We start from the raw sequence: 22,377 nt of genomic DNA, 5'->3' as shown, positions 1-22,377 counted from the left end.
AGTAAGTAAAACATGTGAGAAATGAGGACCAAAGACTCTATTCTACATGGCCCTGTGACATTTCGATGTTAGGAAAAGGACCCAGAAAAGGAACAACCAATAAAATGAAAGAAAAAACAGGAGAGTGCAAAATTCTGGAAGCCAAAGAAAGCTTTTCAAGGAGAGAATGACCAACCAGCACAAATGCTCAGAGAGGTCAGGTGAGATGAGGACTGAGGCTTGACTATTGGATTTGGCATAATGGCAGTCACTGGAGATCTTGACAATAAAGGCTTCAGTGAAGTGGTATAGACAAAACTTGATCAGAACTGAGAAAAGAACTGGAAGTGAGGATGTAGACAAAGTGCATATAGGAATTTTGCTCTAGCAAGTGGGACAGTAGTTGGAGGAGTAATGAAGATAAAGGTGAGATTTTATCCCCCTGAATTTGGATATTAAATTATCACAGTAAACTAAGTGCTAATCCAGCAAAGTGAAGAAAACTGGCAATTAAGGAGAAAGAGAAATTAATCGCAGAAGCAATATCCTTGAGTAGTCAAGAGAGCATAGATCCTAGGCCTTGGATAGAACAGACTAATAAACACTTTATAAAGTGATTGATGACTCCTGATCTCCAGGACCTCATTTAATCCTCACAATAGTCCAGCAAGTTAGTATTATCATCTTTATATTAAAGTGGGGTAAACTGAGTGTCAGGTTTAGTTACTGGCTTAAGATGACACAGTGGTGAAGACAGGATTAGAACTTTTGGCTCCTTTCAAAGACAGTACATTTCACTGAGATCAACAAAGGTTGTTGAACAATGAGTGAGAAGTATAAACAGAAATGTACTACTCAAGAAGTGGATAGCAGTTGTAGAATGCTGAGACTATCAAGACGGGGAACTGGGAATTTCACAGTACTGAACCTCCAAACTCAAGACTGCTCAACTAGTTTGCTTGTGAATCAACTAGGACAGTTGTTGTGATCAACTGTTTAAATCCTTGCTGTACCCTTTAGTAGCTGTGTGACCTTGAGCAATCTTCTTATCTGTGAAATAAAGATTTTAGTATCCACCCTTGTTGATGTTTTGGGATTAAATGAAACAACAGGATGTAAAGTATCCGGTAGTAATACTAGGGATTTATAGTGAATGGTAGTGATTCTTATTCATATTCAGAGCAGACAGCTGCAAGCTAGGCTAGGGTAGGGGAACTATTTCCTTCCCACCCAATGAAGCTGTTGGAACTACTCCCCATGCATGAGAGAGATAAAAGATCACGTTTCCTGTAAGGAAGAGGATTCTGCAGAAGGGTTGCATGTGCATGCGCGCGCGCGCGCGCACACACACACGCACACACACATTTTTCTCTCTTTCTCATACACGTGTGTGCTCACACATTTATACAGAGCTCTAGGTATCGACATAGAAGCTATACCTTTATCAGGGTAGGAATCACAGACACAAAGACCATTGCTGCAGTGAAGTGGTGGAAAGGAGGTTGCAGCAACCACTGGCCTGGGGCTGGAAAAGGGAGGGGAAGAGGAAGGAGTGGGAGGGGCAGGGCTGGCAAGGCCAGGGCAGAACCACAGCAGGAAGCAGACAGCCTCAGTCATATGGCAGTGCAGATTTGCCCAGTCAACTTCACTTCCCAATTTTACATCCTTCCATTGCACACATCTCCCACAGAGCCACTCCATGCTAAAAGTGGGTAGAAGTGATTGATTTATTCACTCAAATGACAAACGCTTAATAATACCTATCATGTGCCAGGAATTTTCTGTGTTAAAAGGTTCTTGGTTAGGGAGTAAAAAGGAGCTGGGGAAGGGCAGAGCAACTAACTGTGCCAAGTGGTGGAGAAATCAAGTAGGATATTACAGTCCAGGAACTACATGTTGTTTGATAAAAAGAGGCATTGGTTCCTGGAGAAAGGTGGGAGATGAAACTGGAGATGCAGGATGAGGCCAGTTCATAAAGAGCCTTACATGCCACATTAAAATGTCTAGATAATTGACTATCCATTCGGGCAAAAAAAAGTTAGACTCCTACCTATACTAGAAACAAAAGTAAATTTAAATATTAGATAAATCAATAAAATACTAAAAAAAGAAACAGGAAAATATTTGTATAATCTTGGAGTAGAAAAGGCCTTTCTTAGCTTTACAACCAAAGTTAGAAACCATAAAGGCAAATATTGACAGTTTTCACTAGATAAAAGTGATAATTGTACAGCAAAAGATAGTATAAGCAAGATTAAAAGATGAATGACAAAGTAGGAAAAGTCTGCAATATTTAATGGCTCAAAGGTTCAAATCTGGCTTTGTAAAGAACTGCAATAAAATCAGTATGAAGAAGACAAATATTTTTTAAAAACAGATGAAGTTCTTAGCAGGTAGTTCTCAATAGAATAAAGAAAAATGGCTATAAAAGGAGTATTCAAACACACTAACACTGAAATAAATACAAATAATTTTTCCATCAGATGGTAAAATTAAAAAGACCAAGCCCCACTGTTGGGGACAGTATGAAAAAAGGAACTCATATACTTTGATGCAAGTGCAAAATGGTATAATCTTCCCTATAGGGTAGTTTGGTAACACAGTACATATATTAAAATTTTAAATGTGCGTCTCTTCTGATCTAGCAATTTTAAGGAATTTAGTCAAAGGAAATAATAAAAAAGTTACAAGGCTATTCACTGTGTTATTTAGAGGGGAGAAAAATTACCCAAATATTCATAAGGTAACTGACAAAACAAATTATTGAGCATCCATATAAAAGATACAGCCACAAGGATAAAGTAGACCTGTAAATGCTGTAAGTGTTGTAGTGGAAAAATGTTCATGATATATTAAGTGGGAAAAAAACAGAAAGGAAGGTTACCGAAAGTGAGTTTGGCACAGCTGAATGAGGTGTGTTCAGCTCATTCAGCTCCAAAGATCAAAGTCCTAAGGCTTCAGAAGGCCAGGGTGCCAGTTCCTGCCCCTGGATCAAGGTTGTGCAAGATGAAGGAGGCAGCTGGCCATGAGCCCAGGGTGGGGGTTGGGATTTCTTCCCCAGCTCTAGCCGCAGCCATGATAGAGCCCCTGCATTGGCGCCTGTGTTTCTTTCTCCAGAGAGAATGTGGGTGAGGGTTAAAGCTCTGGGTATTTACTGGTATCCTTCCTACTTTATCAGGATATAATTTCCTTTCTTCTAGGGAATCTAGCAGATAAACCTTTGCTAAAAGGCTGCCCTTTCAATTGTAGACCAGCTACAGCCAAGCCACTTGTCTTGGTCATGTACTTTTAGAGGAGAGATATTTGAGTCTCTGAGTGGCAAGGGAATCATGAGGTTTCAGGGTCCCTAGAAATAAAATAGTAGGCACTCAATAAACACGAAGTAAATGTCACATAAGCCTGGGCTTCCAGGAAAATACTAGGAAGCAAAATATTTTCTTCATTAGGTGAAATATTTCGGGAGCTGAACATTGGACAGACCAAGTTATTATTATTTAAATGGACAATTAGTAGCTAATTAGAGCTCTAAAATGCCCTGGTTAGGCCCTATCGAGAAACCCTCCTGGGATTGCAGTAGTAAATACAAGATATGACACTGATCAAAAACATTCTCCAATGAAAATACCAACACTGGCTTTTCCTACCTAAGGTAGTAAGATCACCAAATGTGTGGCTAGGCACCTGGGAGGAATTCACTTCTGCCTGAGACATTCAAGCATTTATTCCAACTGCTTAAGGGTCACATGCTGGATGCTGGAGACAGAGGTGAAGATGTGGCCCTGCCCTCAAGGAATGGACAGTCCACTGTGATGGTTCTCCAACTGTTTTCTCTTCAATGCTATGACGTACTACCACTGTCACCTTGATTCACTAAAATCATGATCTCTTGGGGTGAGAGAGAAAGAAATAATAATTACAAAATGATGTGCTAAGTTTTGTTTAGATAGAAATAAGCACAGAGTATGGTGGACATACAGAGGAAGGAGCACTGAAAATCAGATCAGGAATGGGGAGCTTGTCAGGAAAGTATCCCAGAATGGTGATGCTTGAGCCTGGTTTTAGGAGACAAACAGAAGTTAGGCAAAGAACAGTCAGCAAACAGGATGTGGAGAGACCTGTACCATCATGATACACTCAGGGACTGTGCACAGCACTCTGTGGTTAAAGCAGCAGCAGGTGTATGTGAGGCAGGAGAGATAAGATGTCAGATGGAGGGCCTGTGTGTCAAGATAAGGAACATTATGCCAAGCTAACTGCTATGGGGGAGATACCTGAAAGGGGTTTGGAAATCATGTTACATAAGGAGCAGTTGGGCTTGAGTTGAAGAGAAGACCTAAGGGAGAAAAATCTTCTGGTTGTAGCACATGCAGAGTTGCAGAGTTTTTTATTCTCTGTTACTTCAGAGTTAGAAAGGACGAACTTTTATTCTGGCTTGGCAAACCATACATGATGAGCAGATTAAGATCAGGTTACCAGAACCCCACTAGCCTCTTTGGTCAGGTGCCCAAACTGTTAGACCATATAAGATGGTCCTACCTCTTATCCCACTCTGGTCTTAGTTCTAACTTAGGGTCCACTTTTTAGCCCTGATGTTCCTCTGGGGAAGGTGGAAGGAGAGAATGTGGAGATGCCTCCACTTGCAGAATTACAGTCTACAGAGGGCCCAGGGAACAGGATGAAGGGTGCCACAAAAGGCAGGAGTCCAACCTGTGGTTAGAGGTGTGGTTGTTGAGGCTAGGGATGAATCAGTGAGGCCTTCCTACCCAGAGGCAATGCTCTCCTTTTGGATCTGTGTGCTTCTTTGTCTCCCATTCTCTCCCATCTGTCAGTGACAGAGCAGCCCTCAGAAAAACAAGCCAGAGTTATTACAATGGGTGTGGGTCTTTCTAGTCCCAGCATCATCACTCTCCCAATTGCAGTGCTTCTGACAAGCAAAGCACTTTCCCTGGGAGCTTTGGCCAAGATGTCCAGAAGTAAAGTATGAATGTGTAAAAGAAATAAAGGATTTTTTCCCCCTGCTTCCAGGCAGAGAAGACCCTACCACTGAGGACAATGGGCCAGAAGTCCTCCTTAGAGTCTTTAGACAGGCTAGGAATTCTGAAGTAATTTATTTGACTTTCTCCAGCTCAGAGGTTCTTAGCAAACCCTGGGGCAATTTTTCCCCCAAAGGACTTTTGGCAGAACATGGTGGTGGTGGAGGTGGGGGTAGTTTATAGCATCTAGAGGCCATGATATTGTTAAATATCCCATTATGCACAGGACAGCAACCCCCAACAAAGAATTATTAGACTCAAAATGTTGGTAAGCACTGAGATTGATAAATAACTAATGAATGTATATATTTATAAGGAGTTGGTTGGGTGGTAGGAAGGATTTGCACTTTCGTTTGTGAGGCATCAGGGGCTAGAGGTAAAAATCAATTTCAGTTCTATAAAGGAAGGCTGCCAAGTCTCACTAGCAACAACTAAGCCATAGTTGATCTAGCTTGGGCACTTCCCCTTTGCTGCTCTGGTCTAGACTCATCTGTGCATTCATTCCAGCTCTCCTAAAATTGGAGGGAAAGGAAGATAGAAGAATAACCAACACTTTGATTATTTTCTAGTTAGGTTGTAGGAGGATGAAAACTTGAGCCTAAAGCTGAGAGTTCAATATCTTTAATACATGTTTCATTTTAGATGAACAGCAGCTCAATATAAAATAGGACAATGACAGAGAAATAACAAATACTAAATCATATGTGAATTTAAGATTGTAATCTGATTGAAAGTGTAGGAATTGGGATGTCAGAGTTGTAAAAACAAAAAACCAAAAAATATGAGTGGAAGTCAATGCAATCTCAAAAAAAGATCAAATAAAGGTTAGGTAAACAGCTACTTAACACAGTTTTTTGACAGACTCAACTGATGGATTGAAGCAAAACCAAAAATTTTAACACAGATAATAATGATAATGATGATGATGATAACAATGCTCATGTTTGAACACTTACTCTGTGCCAGAGATAACTCTGTCATACTATTTTAATAAGGAGAAAACTCAGGCTGAGGGAAGTTGCATGGGGTCTCAGTTATTCCTGTTGATGTAATAAATTATTCCAGAACTTGGTGGGGAGGCCAAGACAGGGAGACAATGCCACCATATTCTACATGGGTAATATATTTCTATGCAGCTGGATTGCTGCCCATTTCTAGGAGTCACAGACAGCACAGAGAATACCAATCTGAACACTTGGAGGAAGGTGACCTAGATAGAAAGGGACTATTACTTAAGTGTCCAATCCAAAGCCCAGAGGACTGTTAGGCCTATTGTAAAAGAAAGTCTTGTAATAGGTGTTTAGATGTTAAGCTCCATGTTCAGTGCAGGGCACAGAGGGCAGGGCCTAGGATAGTACATGGCATGTTGTGGTAACTTAACTGTTAAGTTAGTTAACTGTTCCTTCCAACTCTGAGGGTCTAGGGCTCTATATTCTTTGAGGTTTATAAATCAATATTTAATTGTGCAAGTAACCAAGAGATATACAACACTACATGAAAAATGTGCAATACTGAAAGCATTTACTAAAAACAGCTATGTTACACAATTCCAGGGACACTATTCACATAGAATATAATGTGAATATTATCCACTAAAGCTGTGCAACACTGAGGCCCTTATTATAAATACAAGGCAATTCTAATAAAATTAATTGCCATCTCAAGCAAGGGTAGAAAAAAACTGCAAAATAATTTTTTTTTCTAGTATTTCAACATACTTACATGGCCACAGTCAGAATCCTGTTTTTCCTTTCAAATTTAAGGTCAGCTACTCTTATTGCTAATCCAATACCCTTCTCCTTTCTTTCCTTCCTAATAGAATTTCAGTTTTATTAGGAGTGGTAATATGCCCAACAAATAGACACAATTTCTAGCCTCCCTTACAGCTAGGAGCAGCCATGTAACGAGCCATGTTCTAGCAAATGATATGTAAACTGAGGGTTTCTGGGAATGCTCTGCTTCCCCATTATAGTCCCCACCAGCTTCTGGCTGCCTTTTTCCTTCTCCCTGCCTGGAATATAGATAAAAGGCTGGAAATAGAGAAGACACTTTCTGACAATATGGTGATCTTAAGAATAGAGCTGTATGTTAGGGATTTGGGAACTGCAAGTTAATGTAAGTCTGGGTTCCTGATAGCAGCGTGGAATCACTGTTGCCCGCCTTGGACTGCCTACTTGTTAAATGGGAAAAATTAACCCCCTATTGGTTAAGCTTGTTGTTACTGAGTTAAACCTGTTACTTGCAGCTGTATTCAGTTATAACAAACATCCTTTGTAAGAGTGTTTCTCAAATTGGTATTGGTAGGCCTTTGTGTGTCCAATTTTATAAACTGAATTCTTGTAAATTTAAGGATCCAGGTGTTCTTTGAAAACTGTTAAATGTAATTTTTTTCGGTGATAATTAAAAAAAAATTTACATAAACATTTCTGAATCATCTAGATGTCCTCACAGCTGAGTGTTGCCCTGTGATTTTAAATTCCATGTCTGCTTTTGTTGTTAAAATTATATAAAACATTTAGCTTAATGGTTTATAGGTTTAAGTTTAATGGCTTATAAATTTATGGCAGTTATGGAAGTTCATGGAAGTTATGCTATTAGGTTAACAAGTCCTAATGTTAAAATAATCACACTGTTCTAGGAAATCTGCTTTATACTCTACTGAATTGCCTTACCTGCTGTATCTAAGAAGGGACACTCATTGATACCCCCATCATGTACTTTCTTGGTCCCCTAAATCTATTCTTTCTGCTGCCAGAATAATCAGTAATACAACCTGATATGGTTATTCTCTGATTCAAAACTCTTTATTTATTTCTATAATCCCATATTCAATTTTACCTCCTTGCATGAAATTCAAACTCCTTAGCTTGGTTTAGGGGTTATATCATAACCAATCTCTGTGTTCTTTGTCTCTACAGTCTAGTCTTTGGCATTTACATTCTATTAGTATTGAACTTTTTGTACTTCCCCCAACATATATTGTTTCCTACTTCTTTTGCTGTTTCCTCTGCTTGGAACTCTTCTCTCACTTCTCTTCTTTTTAAGCTAACTCTCTACTGATCCTTCAAAACACCTGAAAAGATGGTATCTTATTTATTTTTGCATGTCTGGTGCCTAGCAGAGTATAGACATCCTGTAAATAGAAGAACAATAAATATGTAACTAAACCTCTGTGCTGCTGATTCTCAAGAATCTATACCTCCAATGGTGACCTCTGGATATCTCCACCTGGATGTCTTGTGAGCATCTGAATGTGGTTTATCTCAAACCAAACCGATTATCTTCTCCTTGAAGAGAGGAGTCAGCAATAGAAGGGCTTCCAGGGTCACACAACCTGGCAGGACCACTGGAAGGCACAACTCTAGGAGGCAGGCACCATTCCCGTAAGAGTCTCTATAAAGATCACATCTGTATATTGTACAACATGATGGCTCTGCTGCCTGGGATGGCACCTGGCCCAAAACGTATTAGCTGTGACAATTCACTTAAAGTCTTCAGGCATCAAGGCAGAGAAAGACAAGTATCAAATGATTTCACTCATCTGTGGAGTATAAGAACAAAGAAAAAACTGCAGGAACAAAACAGCAGCAGACTCACAGAACCCAAGAATGGACTAACAGTTACCAAAGGGAAAGGGGCTGGGGAAGGGTGAGAAGGAAGGGATAAGGGGAAAAGGGGGCATTACAATTAGCACACATAATGTAGTGGTGGGGCACGGGGAAGGCAGTACAGCACAGAGAAGACAAGTAGTGATTCTATAGCATGTGACTACACTGATAGACAGTGACTGTAGTGGTGGGGACTTGATAATGGGGGGAATCTAGTAACCACAATGTTGCTCATGTAATTGTATATTAACGATACCAAAATAAAAATAAATAAATAAAGTCTTCAGGCATCAGGTGCCTTATGTGTAAATCAAAGAGTACTCAATATGTTTGTCATTATTTTTAACCTCATTATTTCAAACCTGCTCTCCTCTGTTTCCTATGTCACTGGTTAATGACATCACTCCTTTGTTATCAAGATAAGAAACCGAGGAATCAGAATCAACTTCCTCTTTCCTCTCACTCTAAATCCAATTAATCCTAAAGCCTGTAGAAATATCCTTTCTTTCCTTCTTCCCATTCTGCTGCCATATGTCATTTCGCTTAGTTCTGAGACTTCTCTGGTCTGGACCATTGCAGTAGCCTTCCAATTTGTCTTTTTGCCTCTTGTCTCCAGGTCTTACATTCATTTACGACACAGCTGCTAGAGTCATCTTCCTAAAATAAGTTAACTCCATATCTTAAAAATTTTCAATACACTCCAAAATTAATTAAGCACTTTTCCTAGGCTAGTTTCTATGCTATGTTCTGGCACTACAAAGATAAATAAAGCAGGTAAAAACCCTCCCAGATTACTGCTGATCAAGTGAGGACAAGACAATGGGATATATGTAAAAGTAGAGATAGAAGCATATAGCAAGTTCTGCAGAAGGATCAAGGAGAAAGCCCCACTGCTACCATTTCTGAAATCTTTACTGTTCTCTGAGGAAAGAGACTCCCAATCACTTAGACAAATGTTCAACAGATTTCTTTTCTTTTCAGAACTCTGTCCTTTTCATTTTTAATATTCCCAGTGGGGATAGGATGTTAGCATTTCCCTGGGCCAGGATAACTCTTCTGGGTCTTAAATGAGACAAAGAAGCCCAAGTGCTCAGTCCAGGGCCTGGCACAGAATAGATACTGTAAGATAAATTTTAACCGAAATAAGCAGGTGACGAGAGGCAACAAAGGGCCAGGCAGTTTATTTGAGCGCAATTCCCGGGTGATGTTCTCCGGTCTGGTTATCACAGGCCGGGGAAGTCACACTCAGCAGGGCAGGCAGCGGGTTTTTAAAGAAGGTAGGGGGAGGCAGAGCTTAGATTTACAGCAGTGCGAGGACTGGCTAGCCTAAGGCACATTTTTCAGGTTGGGAGGGGGCAGCAGCCGGGGACTTTGGCATGTCATCAGTGTCCTACGTGCTCACCCCCCCCCCCAGTGCCTCCAACCTTACAGATACAATAAATGGTAATTTTCTTCTGGCTAAAGTAGGACTGTATGTTGTTGGTTTAACTGGCCCATATCAATAATCATCCACTATTAAGCTCTGAACTTCTACATCTCCCCTGTCTCCTCAAGAAGAAAATGAATAATGGCCAAATAACTGTTCAGCTTCAGTCAGAGAAGGAAAAAACAAATAACTACTGTTTTTTGTAGGATGATAAGTACCAAAAATTTTTGAGATGCTGGGCCAGCATGACACAGCACTTCCTCATTTCTTATCCTGCTGTAAGGTCCAAGGGAGTTAGCACAATAGTGGGGGGATGGGGTATAAGTGGGGGACATAATATTGAGACAGGGAATGTGGGTTTAGACAGAATAGGGTGAGGGCCTCAAGAAAAACCAAAACTCCATGTTAAACAATTAAGCAAAGCCAGAGTCACATTAATTCTCTAAAGTAAGAATATCAAACTAGGAATATAAGCATTCTTCAGTGAGATTAGTTAAAACTAAAAAGCCAGGAGTAACTTGGCCTGGAATGTTTGAATATTCTCCAAATAAGAAAGTATCTCAGCATAGCCTATGTTTTCACTATGTCAATGAGAACATACCATTGTAAGATTTACTTTAGCTTGCTAAAAGACCCAGCTTATTTTCTTAACTTTACCCAAATGCTGCTTTCTTCCTCCAGCCCTAAATCAAATGATTTGCAACCTAGTCAAGTAATAATGGCAAGCGAGCCCAGTCATAAACAACATAGTAAAAACAGGAAGGACTCCATCTTAAAGATAAGATTGCATTTTAAAACCCAAGAAATTAAAAAGTAAGTTTCTTAAAATACTCTTTAACAAATAGACAATAGCTCAGCCCACCTTGGGAGCAGGACAGGCAGTCCTGATTGATATGCTCCCAGACCAAGAAGCGGCTATCCTGGGAAAGAATCAAAGCAGTAAATTTCTTGTGTTAAGTTAACTTTGCAAAATAACGCAGAAGACTGATAAGAAATTTAGTGTCTCTTCAAAAATAAACATTTTGGGACCACTTAGCAGATGTACATCCCTAGCCCTTTGTCTCTCAACCGCCTATAAATTCCCTAGACAACACCATCCTGGACTCTTTTGTCTCCTCCTGGGGCAAGCCAGGAGCTCTTTTCCTCTTAATTTATCTCTAAATAAAAGCCTCTCACTTGCTCTCCTACTCTGGGTGTTTGCGAAGTTCCTTCTTTGATTCCGTGAACAAGAAATCCGGCATCAATACTATTTATTAAATGTTCCTAGTTTATATCAGATGCTCAGTTGTGGCTTGGGGACACAGAGATGGATGTAACTCAAACCCTACCTTCCAAAAAGTCAGTGGAGAGGCAGATTTGTAAACAAGCAAAATAGCTTTCAATTTTTTTTTGGCTATACAGGCTATTGTTTGGGCACAAAGGAAGGAACTGTTAGGCTGGAAAATAGATATGAGCGGGGTGGAAAGAGAAAAGGTCAGAAAGTCCACTAAAAAAGACCCAAAATTAATCAATTAAAGCTCAAAATCCAAGAGCAACTTGGCCTGGAATGTTTGAATATTTCCCAGATAAAGGAAGGTACCTCAGCAAAGCCCATGTCTTTATTTTGTTAATCATGCAAGCCCAGTTTACTTATTTACCTTTACCTATATGCTGTTTTTTTATCCTTCTGGTCCTAATTAAGTAGTTTGTAATTTAGGCAACTAGTTTAGCACGCAGGCCCAGCCGTAAACAACATAGTAAAAGGCAGGAATGATTCTATCTTAAAGATTGTATTTTAATACCCAGGAAGTTAAAAATGTAAGATTCTTAACTTACTCTTTAGCAAACAAGACAATAGCCCAGCTCACTTTGGGGGCTGGGTAGGCATGCCTGTTTGATCTGCTCCCAGACCAAGACGCTGGTATCCCAGGGAGAAATCAGAGCGGGAACTTCCTTGTGTTAATTGTAAGTATTCAAAGCCCACTTAGCACGTCTGCACCCCCCAGCCCTTAGTTACATTCCTAAAGAATCCTTAAAAGGGGAAACCCCCAACCTTTCGGGGCGCTCCTCTCTCTGAGGTCGCCCGTACTTTCCAAGTGCATAACCTTTTAACTTTAAACTCTTTTCAACCTTTCAGGGGACGCTCCTTTCTCTGAGGTGGCCCACACTTTCGAAGTATGTAAACTTTTAACCTTACACTTTCTCCAACCTTTAGGGGGCGCCTCTCCTTGGTGAGGTTACCTGCTGCACTTCTTCCCTTTTTAAGGAACTTTAAATAAAGCTTTTACTTTGCTTCACTACTGTGTCTCTGCCCTTCAATTCTTTGTCGCGGGGACAAGGACGGAGGAAACACACCACGCTCCCCCAACAGAATGACCTATTCTGGGGATAAGTACGTCAGATATTTTCAGAGGAATTCTGGGGGTGAGCCAAGATTGGGAACTGATTCAGAGAAAGTAATCCTTCGTTCGGCTGAGTCTCAAAAGTCATTTTCTCTCTATGCCAAGTAGGAGGGAACAGGTTTTTCACACTTGAACCAAGCCCAAAGGCTTGAAACAGCTACACACTGTTTTGGTTATTTCAGTCGAGGAGCAAGGAAGAGTTTTAATAATAATCAACAATTTCTAATGTATAAGAACTAAGTAGGGTGCGAAATAAGCTATAGAGATGCTCTCAAAGAATTACCTGTATTCCCATTTAACAGATGAGAAAAGTAAGGCTTAGGGTGGATTAAGACTCTTGCCTGAGGCCATACATAAAATGACGGTAAGGAGTTTTTAACTCAGGAAATTGACTACAGAGCCCCAGTTTTTTAAACCACAAATCAGAGTGACACGATCAGATTTCAGAGAGATTCCCTCTAGCGCAGCGGAAGGGATGGATGGGAGATGGAAAACAATTCTATAATCAGAACCAATGAAGGAGGCTGCTTAAGCACTGAGGGGTACTGACGATCTACTAGGGCAGAGGCTGCGGCGATCCGGATGGAATATTTGGAGAGAGAGCTCTTAAAGGCTTAGTGTGGTTAGGCGTGGTTCTCCGTGAGCAGCAGCGTGGACCTTAACCTTGGTTTGGCGCCTTGAAGGTAAGGTGCGCAGACCCCTCCCTCTTTCCCCCCTTCCACTGAAATCCCGGACTATCTCACTCTCCACCACAACTGTCGGCGTCGGGGAGGAGAATCGCTACTTTCAGCACCTGAGCCCGCCCCCAGCGAAGAAAAGCGCTTAGTCATCTTGGCGGGGCACTTTGGGTAGGGGCGGGGCACCCGCCGGATCCCCCTCTACTTTCCTCCTCCCGCACCTCTTGCCCGCTCCGACTCTCGCGAGAGCCCTACAGGCTATAAAGGCAGCACCCCGCGTGCGTCTCGCGCCGTCTGTCTCCTGACGAGTCCTGGTGGCTTTTATCTCAATCGTGGTGAGTTTGTAGGCAGTGCGGCCTCGGGGGAGCGAAGCGCCCCGCTCGTCCCCTTTGACATCTTATGCAGCGAAGGGGTCCCCTGTCCAGCTCAACAGTGGCGGGGGAGTAGGCCGGGCAAGGCCGCGCCCGAGTGGTCAGGCGGTCCCGCCCACCCTCACATGGCTTACGTCGGCTGGAACCTTCTCTCCCGTCAACCCGAGCTGAGGGCGCTGATTGGCGCGGCAGGGCTTGTTGGTGGTGGTAGGGGTTTCCTTGACTAATCTACAGATGGAGTGGGTGCGGGAAGCATCTAGAATGGACCTGGAAATTGATCTGAGACCACCCATGTGATAGGAGTAAAGGCTGCTCCAGTCCTGAACCGTGACTGGCTGTGGAACTTTGGACACTTAAGATTCCTTTTCCTGTCTTTATTTACCCATATGTAGAATGGGGTTTGTGGTGATTACAAATGCCTCTGTGAAGACTACGTACGCTTTTCTGCTGGTATTTTCTGAACTGTTAGGGTGTTCGTGACAATGGGCGTGGCGGGAGGGTACCCTGAAATGGAGCTTGGGGTCATGTGTTCAGCCTGGGAGCTTCTTGGGCAGATCGCTTGCCGCGGTGGGGGCGGACCAAACAGGCTGGAAATGTAGCATCCTTACCCCCAGTTGGTCCAGCTTTAGTGGAAGGTGGGGGCCCCCTGGAAAAGCAGAATTGAAGGAGAAGGCCCCTTAGTTAGGGTTACACTTTTTGTTTGGTCACCAAGTTGCAGCCTGCCCTACTGGTTGTTCTTTGTTGTCATTAAAGGTGTTAAGCAGTAAAACATTTATGGTAATTGAAGCTCCCAACGTTTCTTTTGATTGTGGTATTACAAATCAGAACGTTTGGGACTTGGAGAATTAACTTGGAACATTCAAACCTATGGCTTAACTGGCTTAAATCTTTACTGCTTATCTTGGTGTAGACATGGGTGAATCCAATGCAAGATTGCCTTTTAGCAGTAAATTGATTCTTGTCCTGCTTACTGTTGTCCCAGGACCTTGGCTCCCAGGTCAAAACCCATTATTGAAAGGACTTCTAGGGCTTGAACACAACATCTGAAGTTTTGAGATTGAGCAGATGCCGCAATCCTGGTCTTACTGCTTTGTATTGGCTTTAGGGTGTGTGATCTCTAGGGCAGATTTACCTGCAAGAAAGGTCGAGTCTGCTTCTCATGTTATAAAGGCAGGTGGATGGCACAGTCCAGGGAAAGGGAACCATGATGATTTCTGGGAGTGGGCACTCAGGGTTTGTGGCCTTGTGTATTGGGGTTCAGGTTTGAGAGTCTCCACCCAATCCACTGCTTCTGTATGATGAAAGTAACAAAAAGCCACTGTACAAAATGATGGCTCAGCAAACAATATAGATTACTTAAGTTTATAAAGAAATTGCCATCTTTAGATGAGAAGCTGAGATTCAGAAATGTGTAATACCTGGTTTTGTTCAGTTGAAAAGATCAACTTAGGCTTCTTAGTACTGATAAAAGTGAACATGTATGTTCAGGACCACTGGACAATTTCTTCCTTCTACAGCTAAGTCTAAATAGATGAATGGTGCTGGTTATCTAGAGAAATAAGGATTGTTTCTAATTCATTTCCTCTTTTCCAGCACAATGTCTTCAGGAAATGCCAAAATTGGGCACCCTGCCCCTAACTTCAAAGCCACAGCTGTTATGCCAGATGGTCAGTTCAAAGACATCAGCCTATCTGATTACAAAGGTAAGAGTATGTTGGATTCAGTAAAATGGAATTGTTTTGCCTGGCCAGTTGAAGATGTACTTCAGTTAGTAATCTAAGTGATAGCGTAAAATTCTGACTAGAAGTGCTGTTACCTGCTGGGACTTTTGGAACTTTTGCCTTGTAAGTTTTTTCTCTATGCCTTCCCAGGTTGTTAGGAACATGTTTGTGGTGGTTCACATGATCACTTAAATCTTAAGTGCAAAGGCTCTGACTTCTCATTGGTCTCTTACTGCCTTAGAGCAGAGAATCCAGCAGTTCAGCTTTTCCTGGGCATGGATTATAAGTCTATAGCATTAGGCTATTCAGTAAATAATTGTATCCTTGCTTTTGCATTTCTTCATTGGAGAACTTGGTGTTTGTGCGAATTTTGACTACCTAGAGATCAAAATTAGACTGAACAGTGTTTATTCTGCAGTTGGCAGCTAATGTGAAGTCTGGGAAACAAAAACATAGGACTCTTTCAGTTCCTTCTACTTCAAGGACCTCCTGCTGCAAGAGGTTCTGAAAGTAGCTGCTAGGAGACATTTGTGTTGAGCATCTTGGCATTAGCAATTGTGTATGCCATTAACTTCAAAACTTTTTCCATTGGAAAATGTCTGGGTTTTCATTCTCTAAAGAAAGGAAGTCTTTCAAAGACTGGCGTGTGACTTTTGTTCTCCCCGCCCCCAGGGAAATACGTTGTTTTCTTCTTTTACCCCCTTGACTTCACCTTTGTGTGCCCCACGGAGATCATTGCATTCAGTGATCGGGCAGAAGAATTTAAGAAACTCAACTGCCAAGTGATTGGTGCTTCTGTGGATTCTCACTTCTGTCACCTGGCATGGTAAATCTTTTGGTCCATTTGGCATAAAGACTTTTTAACTAAGAAGTGACTGGGACTGGGAGGTTGGGCAAAGACTTTATCAAGCATAGGCTTCTTGACTTCTAAGGAAGGAGTGCAAAGGCCCTGACTTCCTCTTCTCTTTACCTGGCAGCAGAGGGGAACCAGCTTGGGTTATAGCTGAATATGCCCTGGTGACTTTAACTGTCCTCAACAATTCATCTTATTGCTGGAAAAAGTTTTAAAGCTTTTTGGGGAAGTTAGATTAGGAATGTTGGGAAGGGGAAGTAATAACAGTTAATTCTTTTGCAGCACAAGAGTTTGAATGATTGTGATTTTTGTGTGCCTTTTCCTGTAGGATCAACACACCTAAGAAACAAGGAGGACTGGGATCCATGAACATTCCCTTGGTGTCAGACCCCAAGCACACCATTGCTCAGGACTATGGGGTCTTAAAGGTTGACGAAGGCATCTCATTCAGGTATGTACCTGCTTTGTGGGGGCTGACATCAGAATTGTATGATTGGCTGAGGGCTTTTTATTTGGCGGAGACCCTCTTTCTCATTTTAACTCCCAGCTCTATTGAGAAATAATTGACGTATATTACTTTGTAAATTTAACGTATATAGTGTGGTGGTCACATTTCATTCTCTGTGTAGGGGCCACCTCACCAAAGACAAGGTCAATGCAAGTTTGGGAGACCACCCCATTTCCATTGCTTCTGTATTCTGACAAAGCAATTCATAAACATTGTCTTACCCTCAAACCTTCAATCTCTTCCTCTCCCAGAGGCCTCTTTATCATTGATGATAAAGGTATCCTTCGTCAGATCACTGTGAATGACCTCCCTGTTGGCCGCTCTGTAGATGAGACTCTGAGACTGGTTCAGGCCTTCCAGTTCACTGACAAACATGGGGAAGGTAAGCCAATCCACTTGGTGAAAGGACAACAGAGTATGTTAGGGTGGAGAAGATGTAGGAACAAAGTCTACCAAATAAGGAAAGGATGATTATGCCTCTTTAAGAAACTGAACTCTCTGGATTGTGGTTGGGGTGGTAAGTGTTATTGGGAGAAGAGCTTAATAATTATAGTCCATATTTGTTTAATTGGGGTTTTTAAAAAAGATTTTTACAAGACCAGTTTTGAAATTTGGGAAATAAAAATAGGACTAAGAACTTAAGACAATGGACAAGTACAACTAATAATGTTTCTATTTCTAAAAAATGTATTCTTTTGTACAATGTGGTTGTATTTGAAAGAATTACAGTCACCACATAACCAAATTATGTAAATGTTTAATATCAAATTTTATTCAAGGAGGGTGGCTTAGGGCCAGAGGCTTTCAGACAAAATATTAAGATTCTTCATTAGAAGTTTCAGCATCAAAGATAAACACGACTGAACAAATTCATCTTATGTTTTTTTTTTTCACCTTCTGTTTTTATCTAGCAGTTGTTAGGGTATAGATCCTTTTCCTACTGCTCTAACACTAGTAGTATTTCTCATGTATTCTCACTGTAGTGTTGTGATAAAGTACTGAAATACTTGATCCCAGCTTTTGAGTTTGTAAGGCTGTATGTAGTTTTTTTTACTTTTATGATGTGTGTACCTCCGCCCAATCCTTACCCCCACCAAGTATAGTTGCTGAAATGGGACAGCCTTACCCCAACGAAGGGTTAGTTTAAAGAACTCAGTTCCTGAGGCTGCAAGTTCTGGGAATGTGGGGGAAGGGGATCTTGAACCTCTTCCCCGCCAAACAACATAATTGAGAACAAGATAGTTGTGATTGAGAGCTGCTGATCAAGTGCATAGGTGGACTTAAGACATTTCTTGTCTTGCTGTATCTCGTTTTCTTTCTCTAAAAGACAGGTAATTCAGACTAGCTAGCTGTCTTAAGGCCCATTTCAGCTCTGGTTTTGTGTTTTGAAGATAGAAGTTACGAGTCTGGATTAGTGGTGTCTGGGGAATCTAAAAATGCAAGCTTGGCCAGAACGGAAGGAGAATAGGTATCAGTGATTATTGATAGCAGTAGGCAGCATCTGTAGAAACACGTGTGGGCTTCAGGGTGGATAGAAGCCTCAGACAGCTGCTGAGACTGCCCTCTGGTGGGGGACGAGGTTCAGTACAAAGATGAAGGAAACCAAAGGCTAAGTTGACCCTTTGCTGGATTTTCCTAGGACCTTGCTTATAGGCTAGATTCAACACAAGCTTTCATGACTGTGTGGAGGGAAGCGGTGCCTTTTCAGACTCTGGTCTCTGCTGCTTCCAGTCGTACTAGAACAGGCGCAGCTTTCTGTGTGCAGCCTTTTATGGCTTGGAAAGAATATGATGGTTAACCATGTGAGAACCTGTGAATACCAGGGACTACATAGGAGGTGCTTTACATGTGTTGTTTGACAAATAACCCTACATTTCTATTTTTTTTCAGATACAGTTGACACATAGTTTCAGTTGTATAAAGGATGATTTGATACTGTGTATCTTGTTTTTGAGGAACAGTAAACCAGTACTTAAACACAGCACTTAGTCATAGTAGATGGGAACTGGACTAAATTCAAAGCTCTCTTTTAGGTGATTAAAATGCTGAAAAAGTCATTATTTAGGTCCTTCTGTGTTGGGGAAGTTCTTTCGTGCTAAAGTTACCATGAGTCATAGTACTTCAGCTGCACTTGAAGCTGGTTTCTGTGGGCTTAACCAGTTCTCTTTGGACTCCATTTTGATTATGAAAAACCAGCACTGTTAGCATGAATATTTGTCCTTTTACTAATTATTGGTAGAGTCCTAAGTGTCATGAAGTATTCAAGCCAGGGACTTAAAAAGTTGGCAAAGTCCTTTTCTCTGGTTTTTTATTTCACCTGTGATTGTGTCATGATTTATAATTGGCCTGTTGTTCTAAAGCTTTGTTTCCTTTCTATACAGAAGAATCTTTTCGGTTCTGTGTTAACACCTATTGCTAAATTTATGTATGGCTTTGGCCTGGTTTTTGTTTTTGTGCGGCCGTCTGCCGATTAGGACCTGTGTTTTTACCTTTTGGTGCCAACTCAAGCCAATAACTATGCAACAATCAAATAGAGATTTCAGGAAAGTAATGGCAGCTGGGTCTGCCATTTAGTGCTTGTTCCATGTATACCTTGTTTCCGACAGCTGGTTGCAGAGTCTGACATCTGAAGCTATGACATCCTTGGACCAATATGGGCTTCTACTTTCTCACTTAAGCAAGTCAGACCTTTGCTGCTGTGTTACTGGACTTTGATGACTACATGTGTCTCTTAGAGACAAATACAAGTGAAAACTCAGAGCTCAGTCTCCTCAACCTCACTTTCCCCAGGTTAGCCCAAGGAGCATTGCTAGCTCCTGTAGGACTGTAGAAAAAGGTTAAAGGCTTTAATTCCTGCATCAGAGTTTGAAAAATTCAAACTCAGACCTTTTGCTTACAGGAAGGGTAGAAAGAAGGCAGTTATTCACTTAGTGAAACAAACATCCTTCTGTGGAGGTCGTGCGCCTTTGTACTTCAGGTGATGTAGTTTGGCAGTATAAAAACACCAAAGAGGCAGGCCGCCGGCTGCCTTTGGGTCTCTGAAGGGCCAGAGGGAAGTAATAGCACCTTAGGGTTATGGGTTTACAGAGTCCTAACTTTGTCATTTCTTCAGCTTATTTTGTTCTTGGTTTGGGGTCAAGAATGGTTGGGGTCATTTAGGGTTTTTAAATCAGTTTTTATTGGTTAAAACCACCATCTATATGATAAAATGTACCATTTTAAGTGTATACTTTAGTGGCATTAATTAAATTTAGTGTTTTGCAGCTATTGCTGTTTCTTGAACTTTACCATTATCCATATATATAGGCTGTAACCCTGGAGCAGTAATTCCCCATTCCCCTTTCTCTCCAGCCCTTGATAACTTCTGCTTTGTGCCTGAATTTGTCTATTTTAGATACTTCATGTAAGTGAAATCAGACTGTGTTTTGTCCATTTGTGTCTGTCTGATTTCTTTATGTAGGCTGTTCTCAAGGCTCTTAAGGTTAATCCATGTGGTAGCATGTGTCAGAACTTGATTCTTTAAGACTCCAGTTTATATATGTACCACATTTAGTATATACATCTTTTAATGGACGACAGGGTGGTTGCCACCTTTTGGCTGTTGTGGATAGTACTGCTAGAATATTGGTGAACAGGTGTCTGAGTCCTTGTTTCAAACTCTTTTGGGTATATACATAGTGGAATCGCTGGGACATGTGGTAATTCAATATTTAGCTCCTTCAGGAACTGCCAAAGCATTTCCTGCAGCAGCAGTGGTACCATTTTACATTCCCACCAGCAATAGCAATAGCAAGGGATTTCTGCATGGTTGCCAACTCTTTTACTATAGTATCATGTTTTTTTTTTATTTGCATTTCCCTGACTAGTGATACTGAGCAAATGTCATGTGCTTATTTGTCATTTGTCTGTCTTGGGAGAAATGTCCAAGTTCTTTTACCCATTTTTGAGTGGATTGTCTCTGAGTTGTGGGAGTTCTGTGTACAGTTTGGATATTAATTCTTCAACAGATACATAATTTATAAATATTTCTTCCCATTTTGTGTGTTGTCTTCATTTTCTTCAGTGTCTTGATATATAAAAATTGTTAAGTCCAATTTCTGTGTTTTATTAATTGTTACTTGTGCTTTTAGGTATTGTATCTAAATATATTTTCAAATCCAAGGTCATGAAGTTTTACCTTCCTGTCTTCAGAGTTTATGGCTTTAGCTCTTTTATTTAGGTGGTTGGTCCATTTAAAAATTTTTTGTATATGGTATGAAGTAGGGTTAAACATCATTTTTTGTGCATGTAGAAATCCAGCTTTCTTGGCACTATTTGTTGAGGAACTCTTAAGCTTATTTTTTAAAGATGTATTTGAATCATACATAAATTTAACAACATATAAATACCCATTTACTATCTACTTTTAACAAATACTAATATTTTGCCATATATGCTTTAGGCAGATTATCTTTAGAACAAAGCATACAATTGAAGTTGTCATTTCCTTAAATTTTAGACATTGGATGAATAAATCGGCTGTAATAGTATTAGGGCTGTGGTGAGAATTAAATTAACATGTTTGTAGTTAGCCTTGCACTGAAAGGCTGAATAAGGTCTGACTGTAGCATAGGCTTCCAGGTGACTAAATAAATATTCAGGCTCTTTAGGGCTCAGATTTAGTTTTTAGTCATCCATTTCTTCATGGGAGGAGTGGGGAGCTTACCACTGAGCAGGTTATTAATTAGTGGTACCTTTTTCTTGCAGTGTGCCCAGCTGGCTGGAAGCCTGGCAGTGATACCATCAAGCCTGATGTCCAGAAGAGCAAAGAATATTTCTCTAAGCAGAAGTGAGCGCTGGGTTGTTTTAAGACCAGGCTGCCATGGGCAGCAGTGAGAACAAAACCTCTTTTGTGCTATTGTCATGCTTAAAACAAGATTTTAGACTTAGTCCAGTTGTGGTATGGAACAAGACAGGCCTTTTCTTGCATGGGTGGGTGAGGCCAGCCTTTCTTCCTCTGTTGGGAATGGCCTGAGCTGTGTATGGGGCAGGCCGACTGATGTGTATAATAGTGGGACAGCATCACTTTTGATCTTTTGTAGTTTCTATTAAACTTGAACTGAAACTTTGTTGTTTCTTCATTTTAGGGGGCATTAGCCTTTGATTTTTAAGAGAAATTTACTCCTGCTTTCCCTCTTCAGGGAAGACGAGTGAGAGCTGCCTAGGTTGGGAATTTATGTTGAGGGGAAATGCAGGTAGACATGGAATGGAACTGAATCAAGACGTTAACGTTTTGTTTTGCTGTGTAATCTCGGGGAGAAGAGCAAGACATCCTTTATTGTCCAAGGCAGTGCAATTTATGCTGTGGGCTGGTTTGGTTTGCAGGTTAAGGCTCCAATAAGATTACTTGGACATTACCACTACTGGGAGGGCTGCACGAGAATCTGAAGCTTGGTCTCCTGTGATAAATGGCTGGTACTAGCTCTATAAAATACCAAAATTAGAGGCTTCTATACTTTTGGAACTGAAAGTGGGGTGGATAGGGGGTACTTGACAGGGCTGGTGTTCATGGGATAGGGATTTCAGTTAGCAAAAGCACAGTGCTGTGTACTTACTGGCTTCCCTGGGTTCTATCCTTCATCTGAGGGTAGTCCTTTTTTGGCCCTCATTCATACAGTTTAACTGTGGGAGGTTGTCAGGAAGGGGAGAAGGTGGATTCTTGCTGGGCCTTGAGGCTAAGGCTCACTCAGGACTTGGAGAATCGTTCTGTGTATACTGTGTCCTTCCAGACAACTTGTCCTTAGCTACCCACCACAGAAGTATTCACAGAAGCAAGACATG

General features: G+C 41.2%; 1 protein-coding gene across 1 annotated transcript; it reads left to right on the top strand.

Annotated features, from left to right (window-relative positions):
- The first annotated feature begins 13,395 nt into the window (after nt 1-13,395).
- PRDX1 (peroxiredoxin 1) lies at nt 13,396-21,661 on the top strand. Its single transcript, XM_036892963.2, has 6 exons — nt 13,396-13,439; nt 15,069-15,178; nt 15,869-16,022; nt 16,378-16,500; nt 16,809-16,939; nt 21,304-21,661. The coding sequence occupies exons 2-6, from the start codon at nt 15,073-15,075 to the stop codon at nt 21,387-21,389; spliced, it is 600 nt and encodes a 199-aa protein (XP_036748858.1). The 5' UTR covers nt 13,396-13,439; nt 15,069-15,072; the 3' UTR covers nt 21,390-21,661.
- The last annotated feature ends 716 nt before the right edge of the window (nt 21,662-22,377 follow it).

Source organism: Manis pentadactyla, chromosome 4 (assembly GCF_030020395.1).
Source record: "Manis pentadactyla isolate mManPen7 chromosome 4, mManPen7.hap1, whole genome shotgun sequence".
NCBI lineage: Eukaryota > Metazoa > Chordata > Mammalia > Pholidota > Manidae > Manis > Manis pentadactyla.
This window is presented reverse-complemented; position numbering and strand designations above follow the sequence as displayed.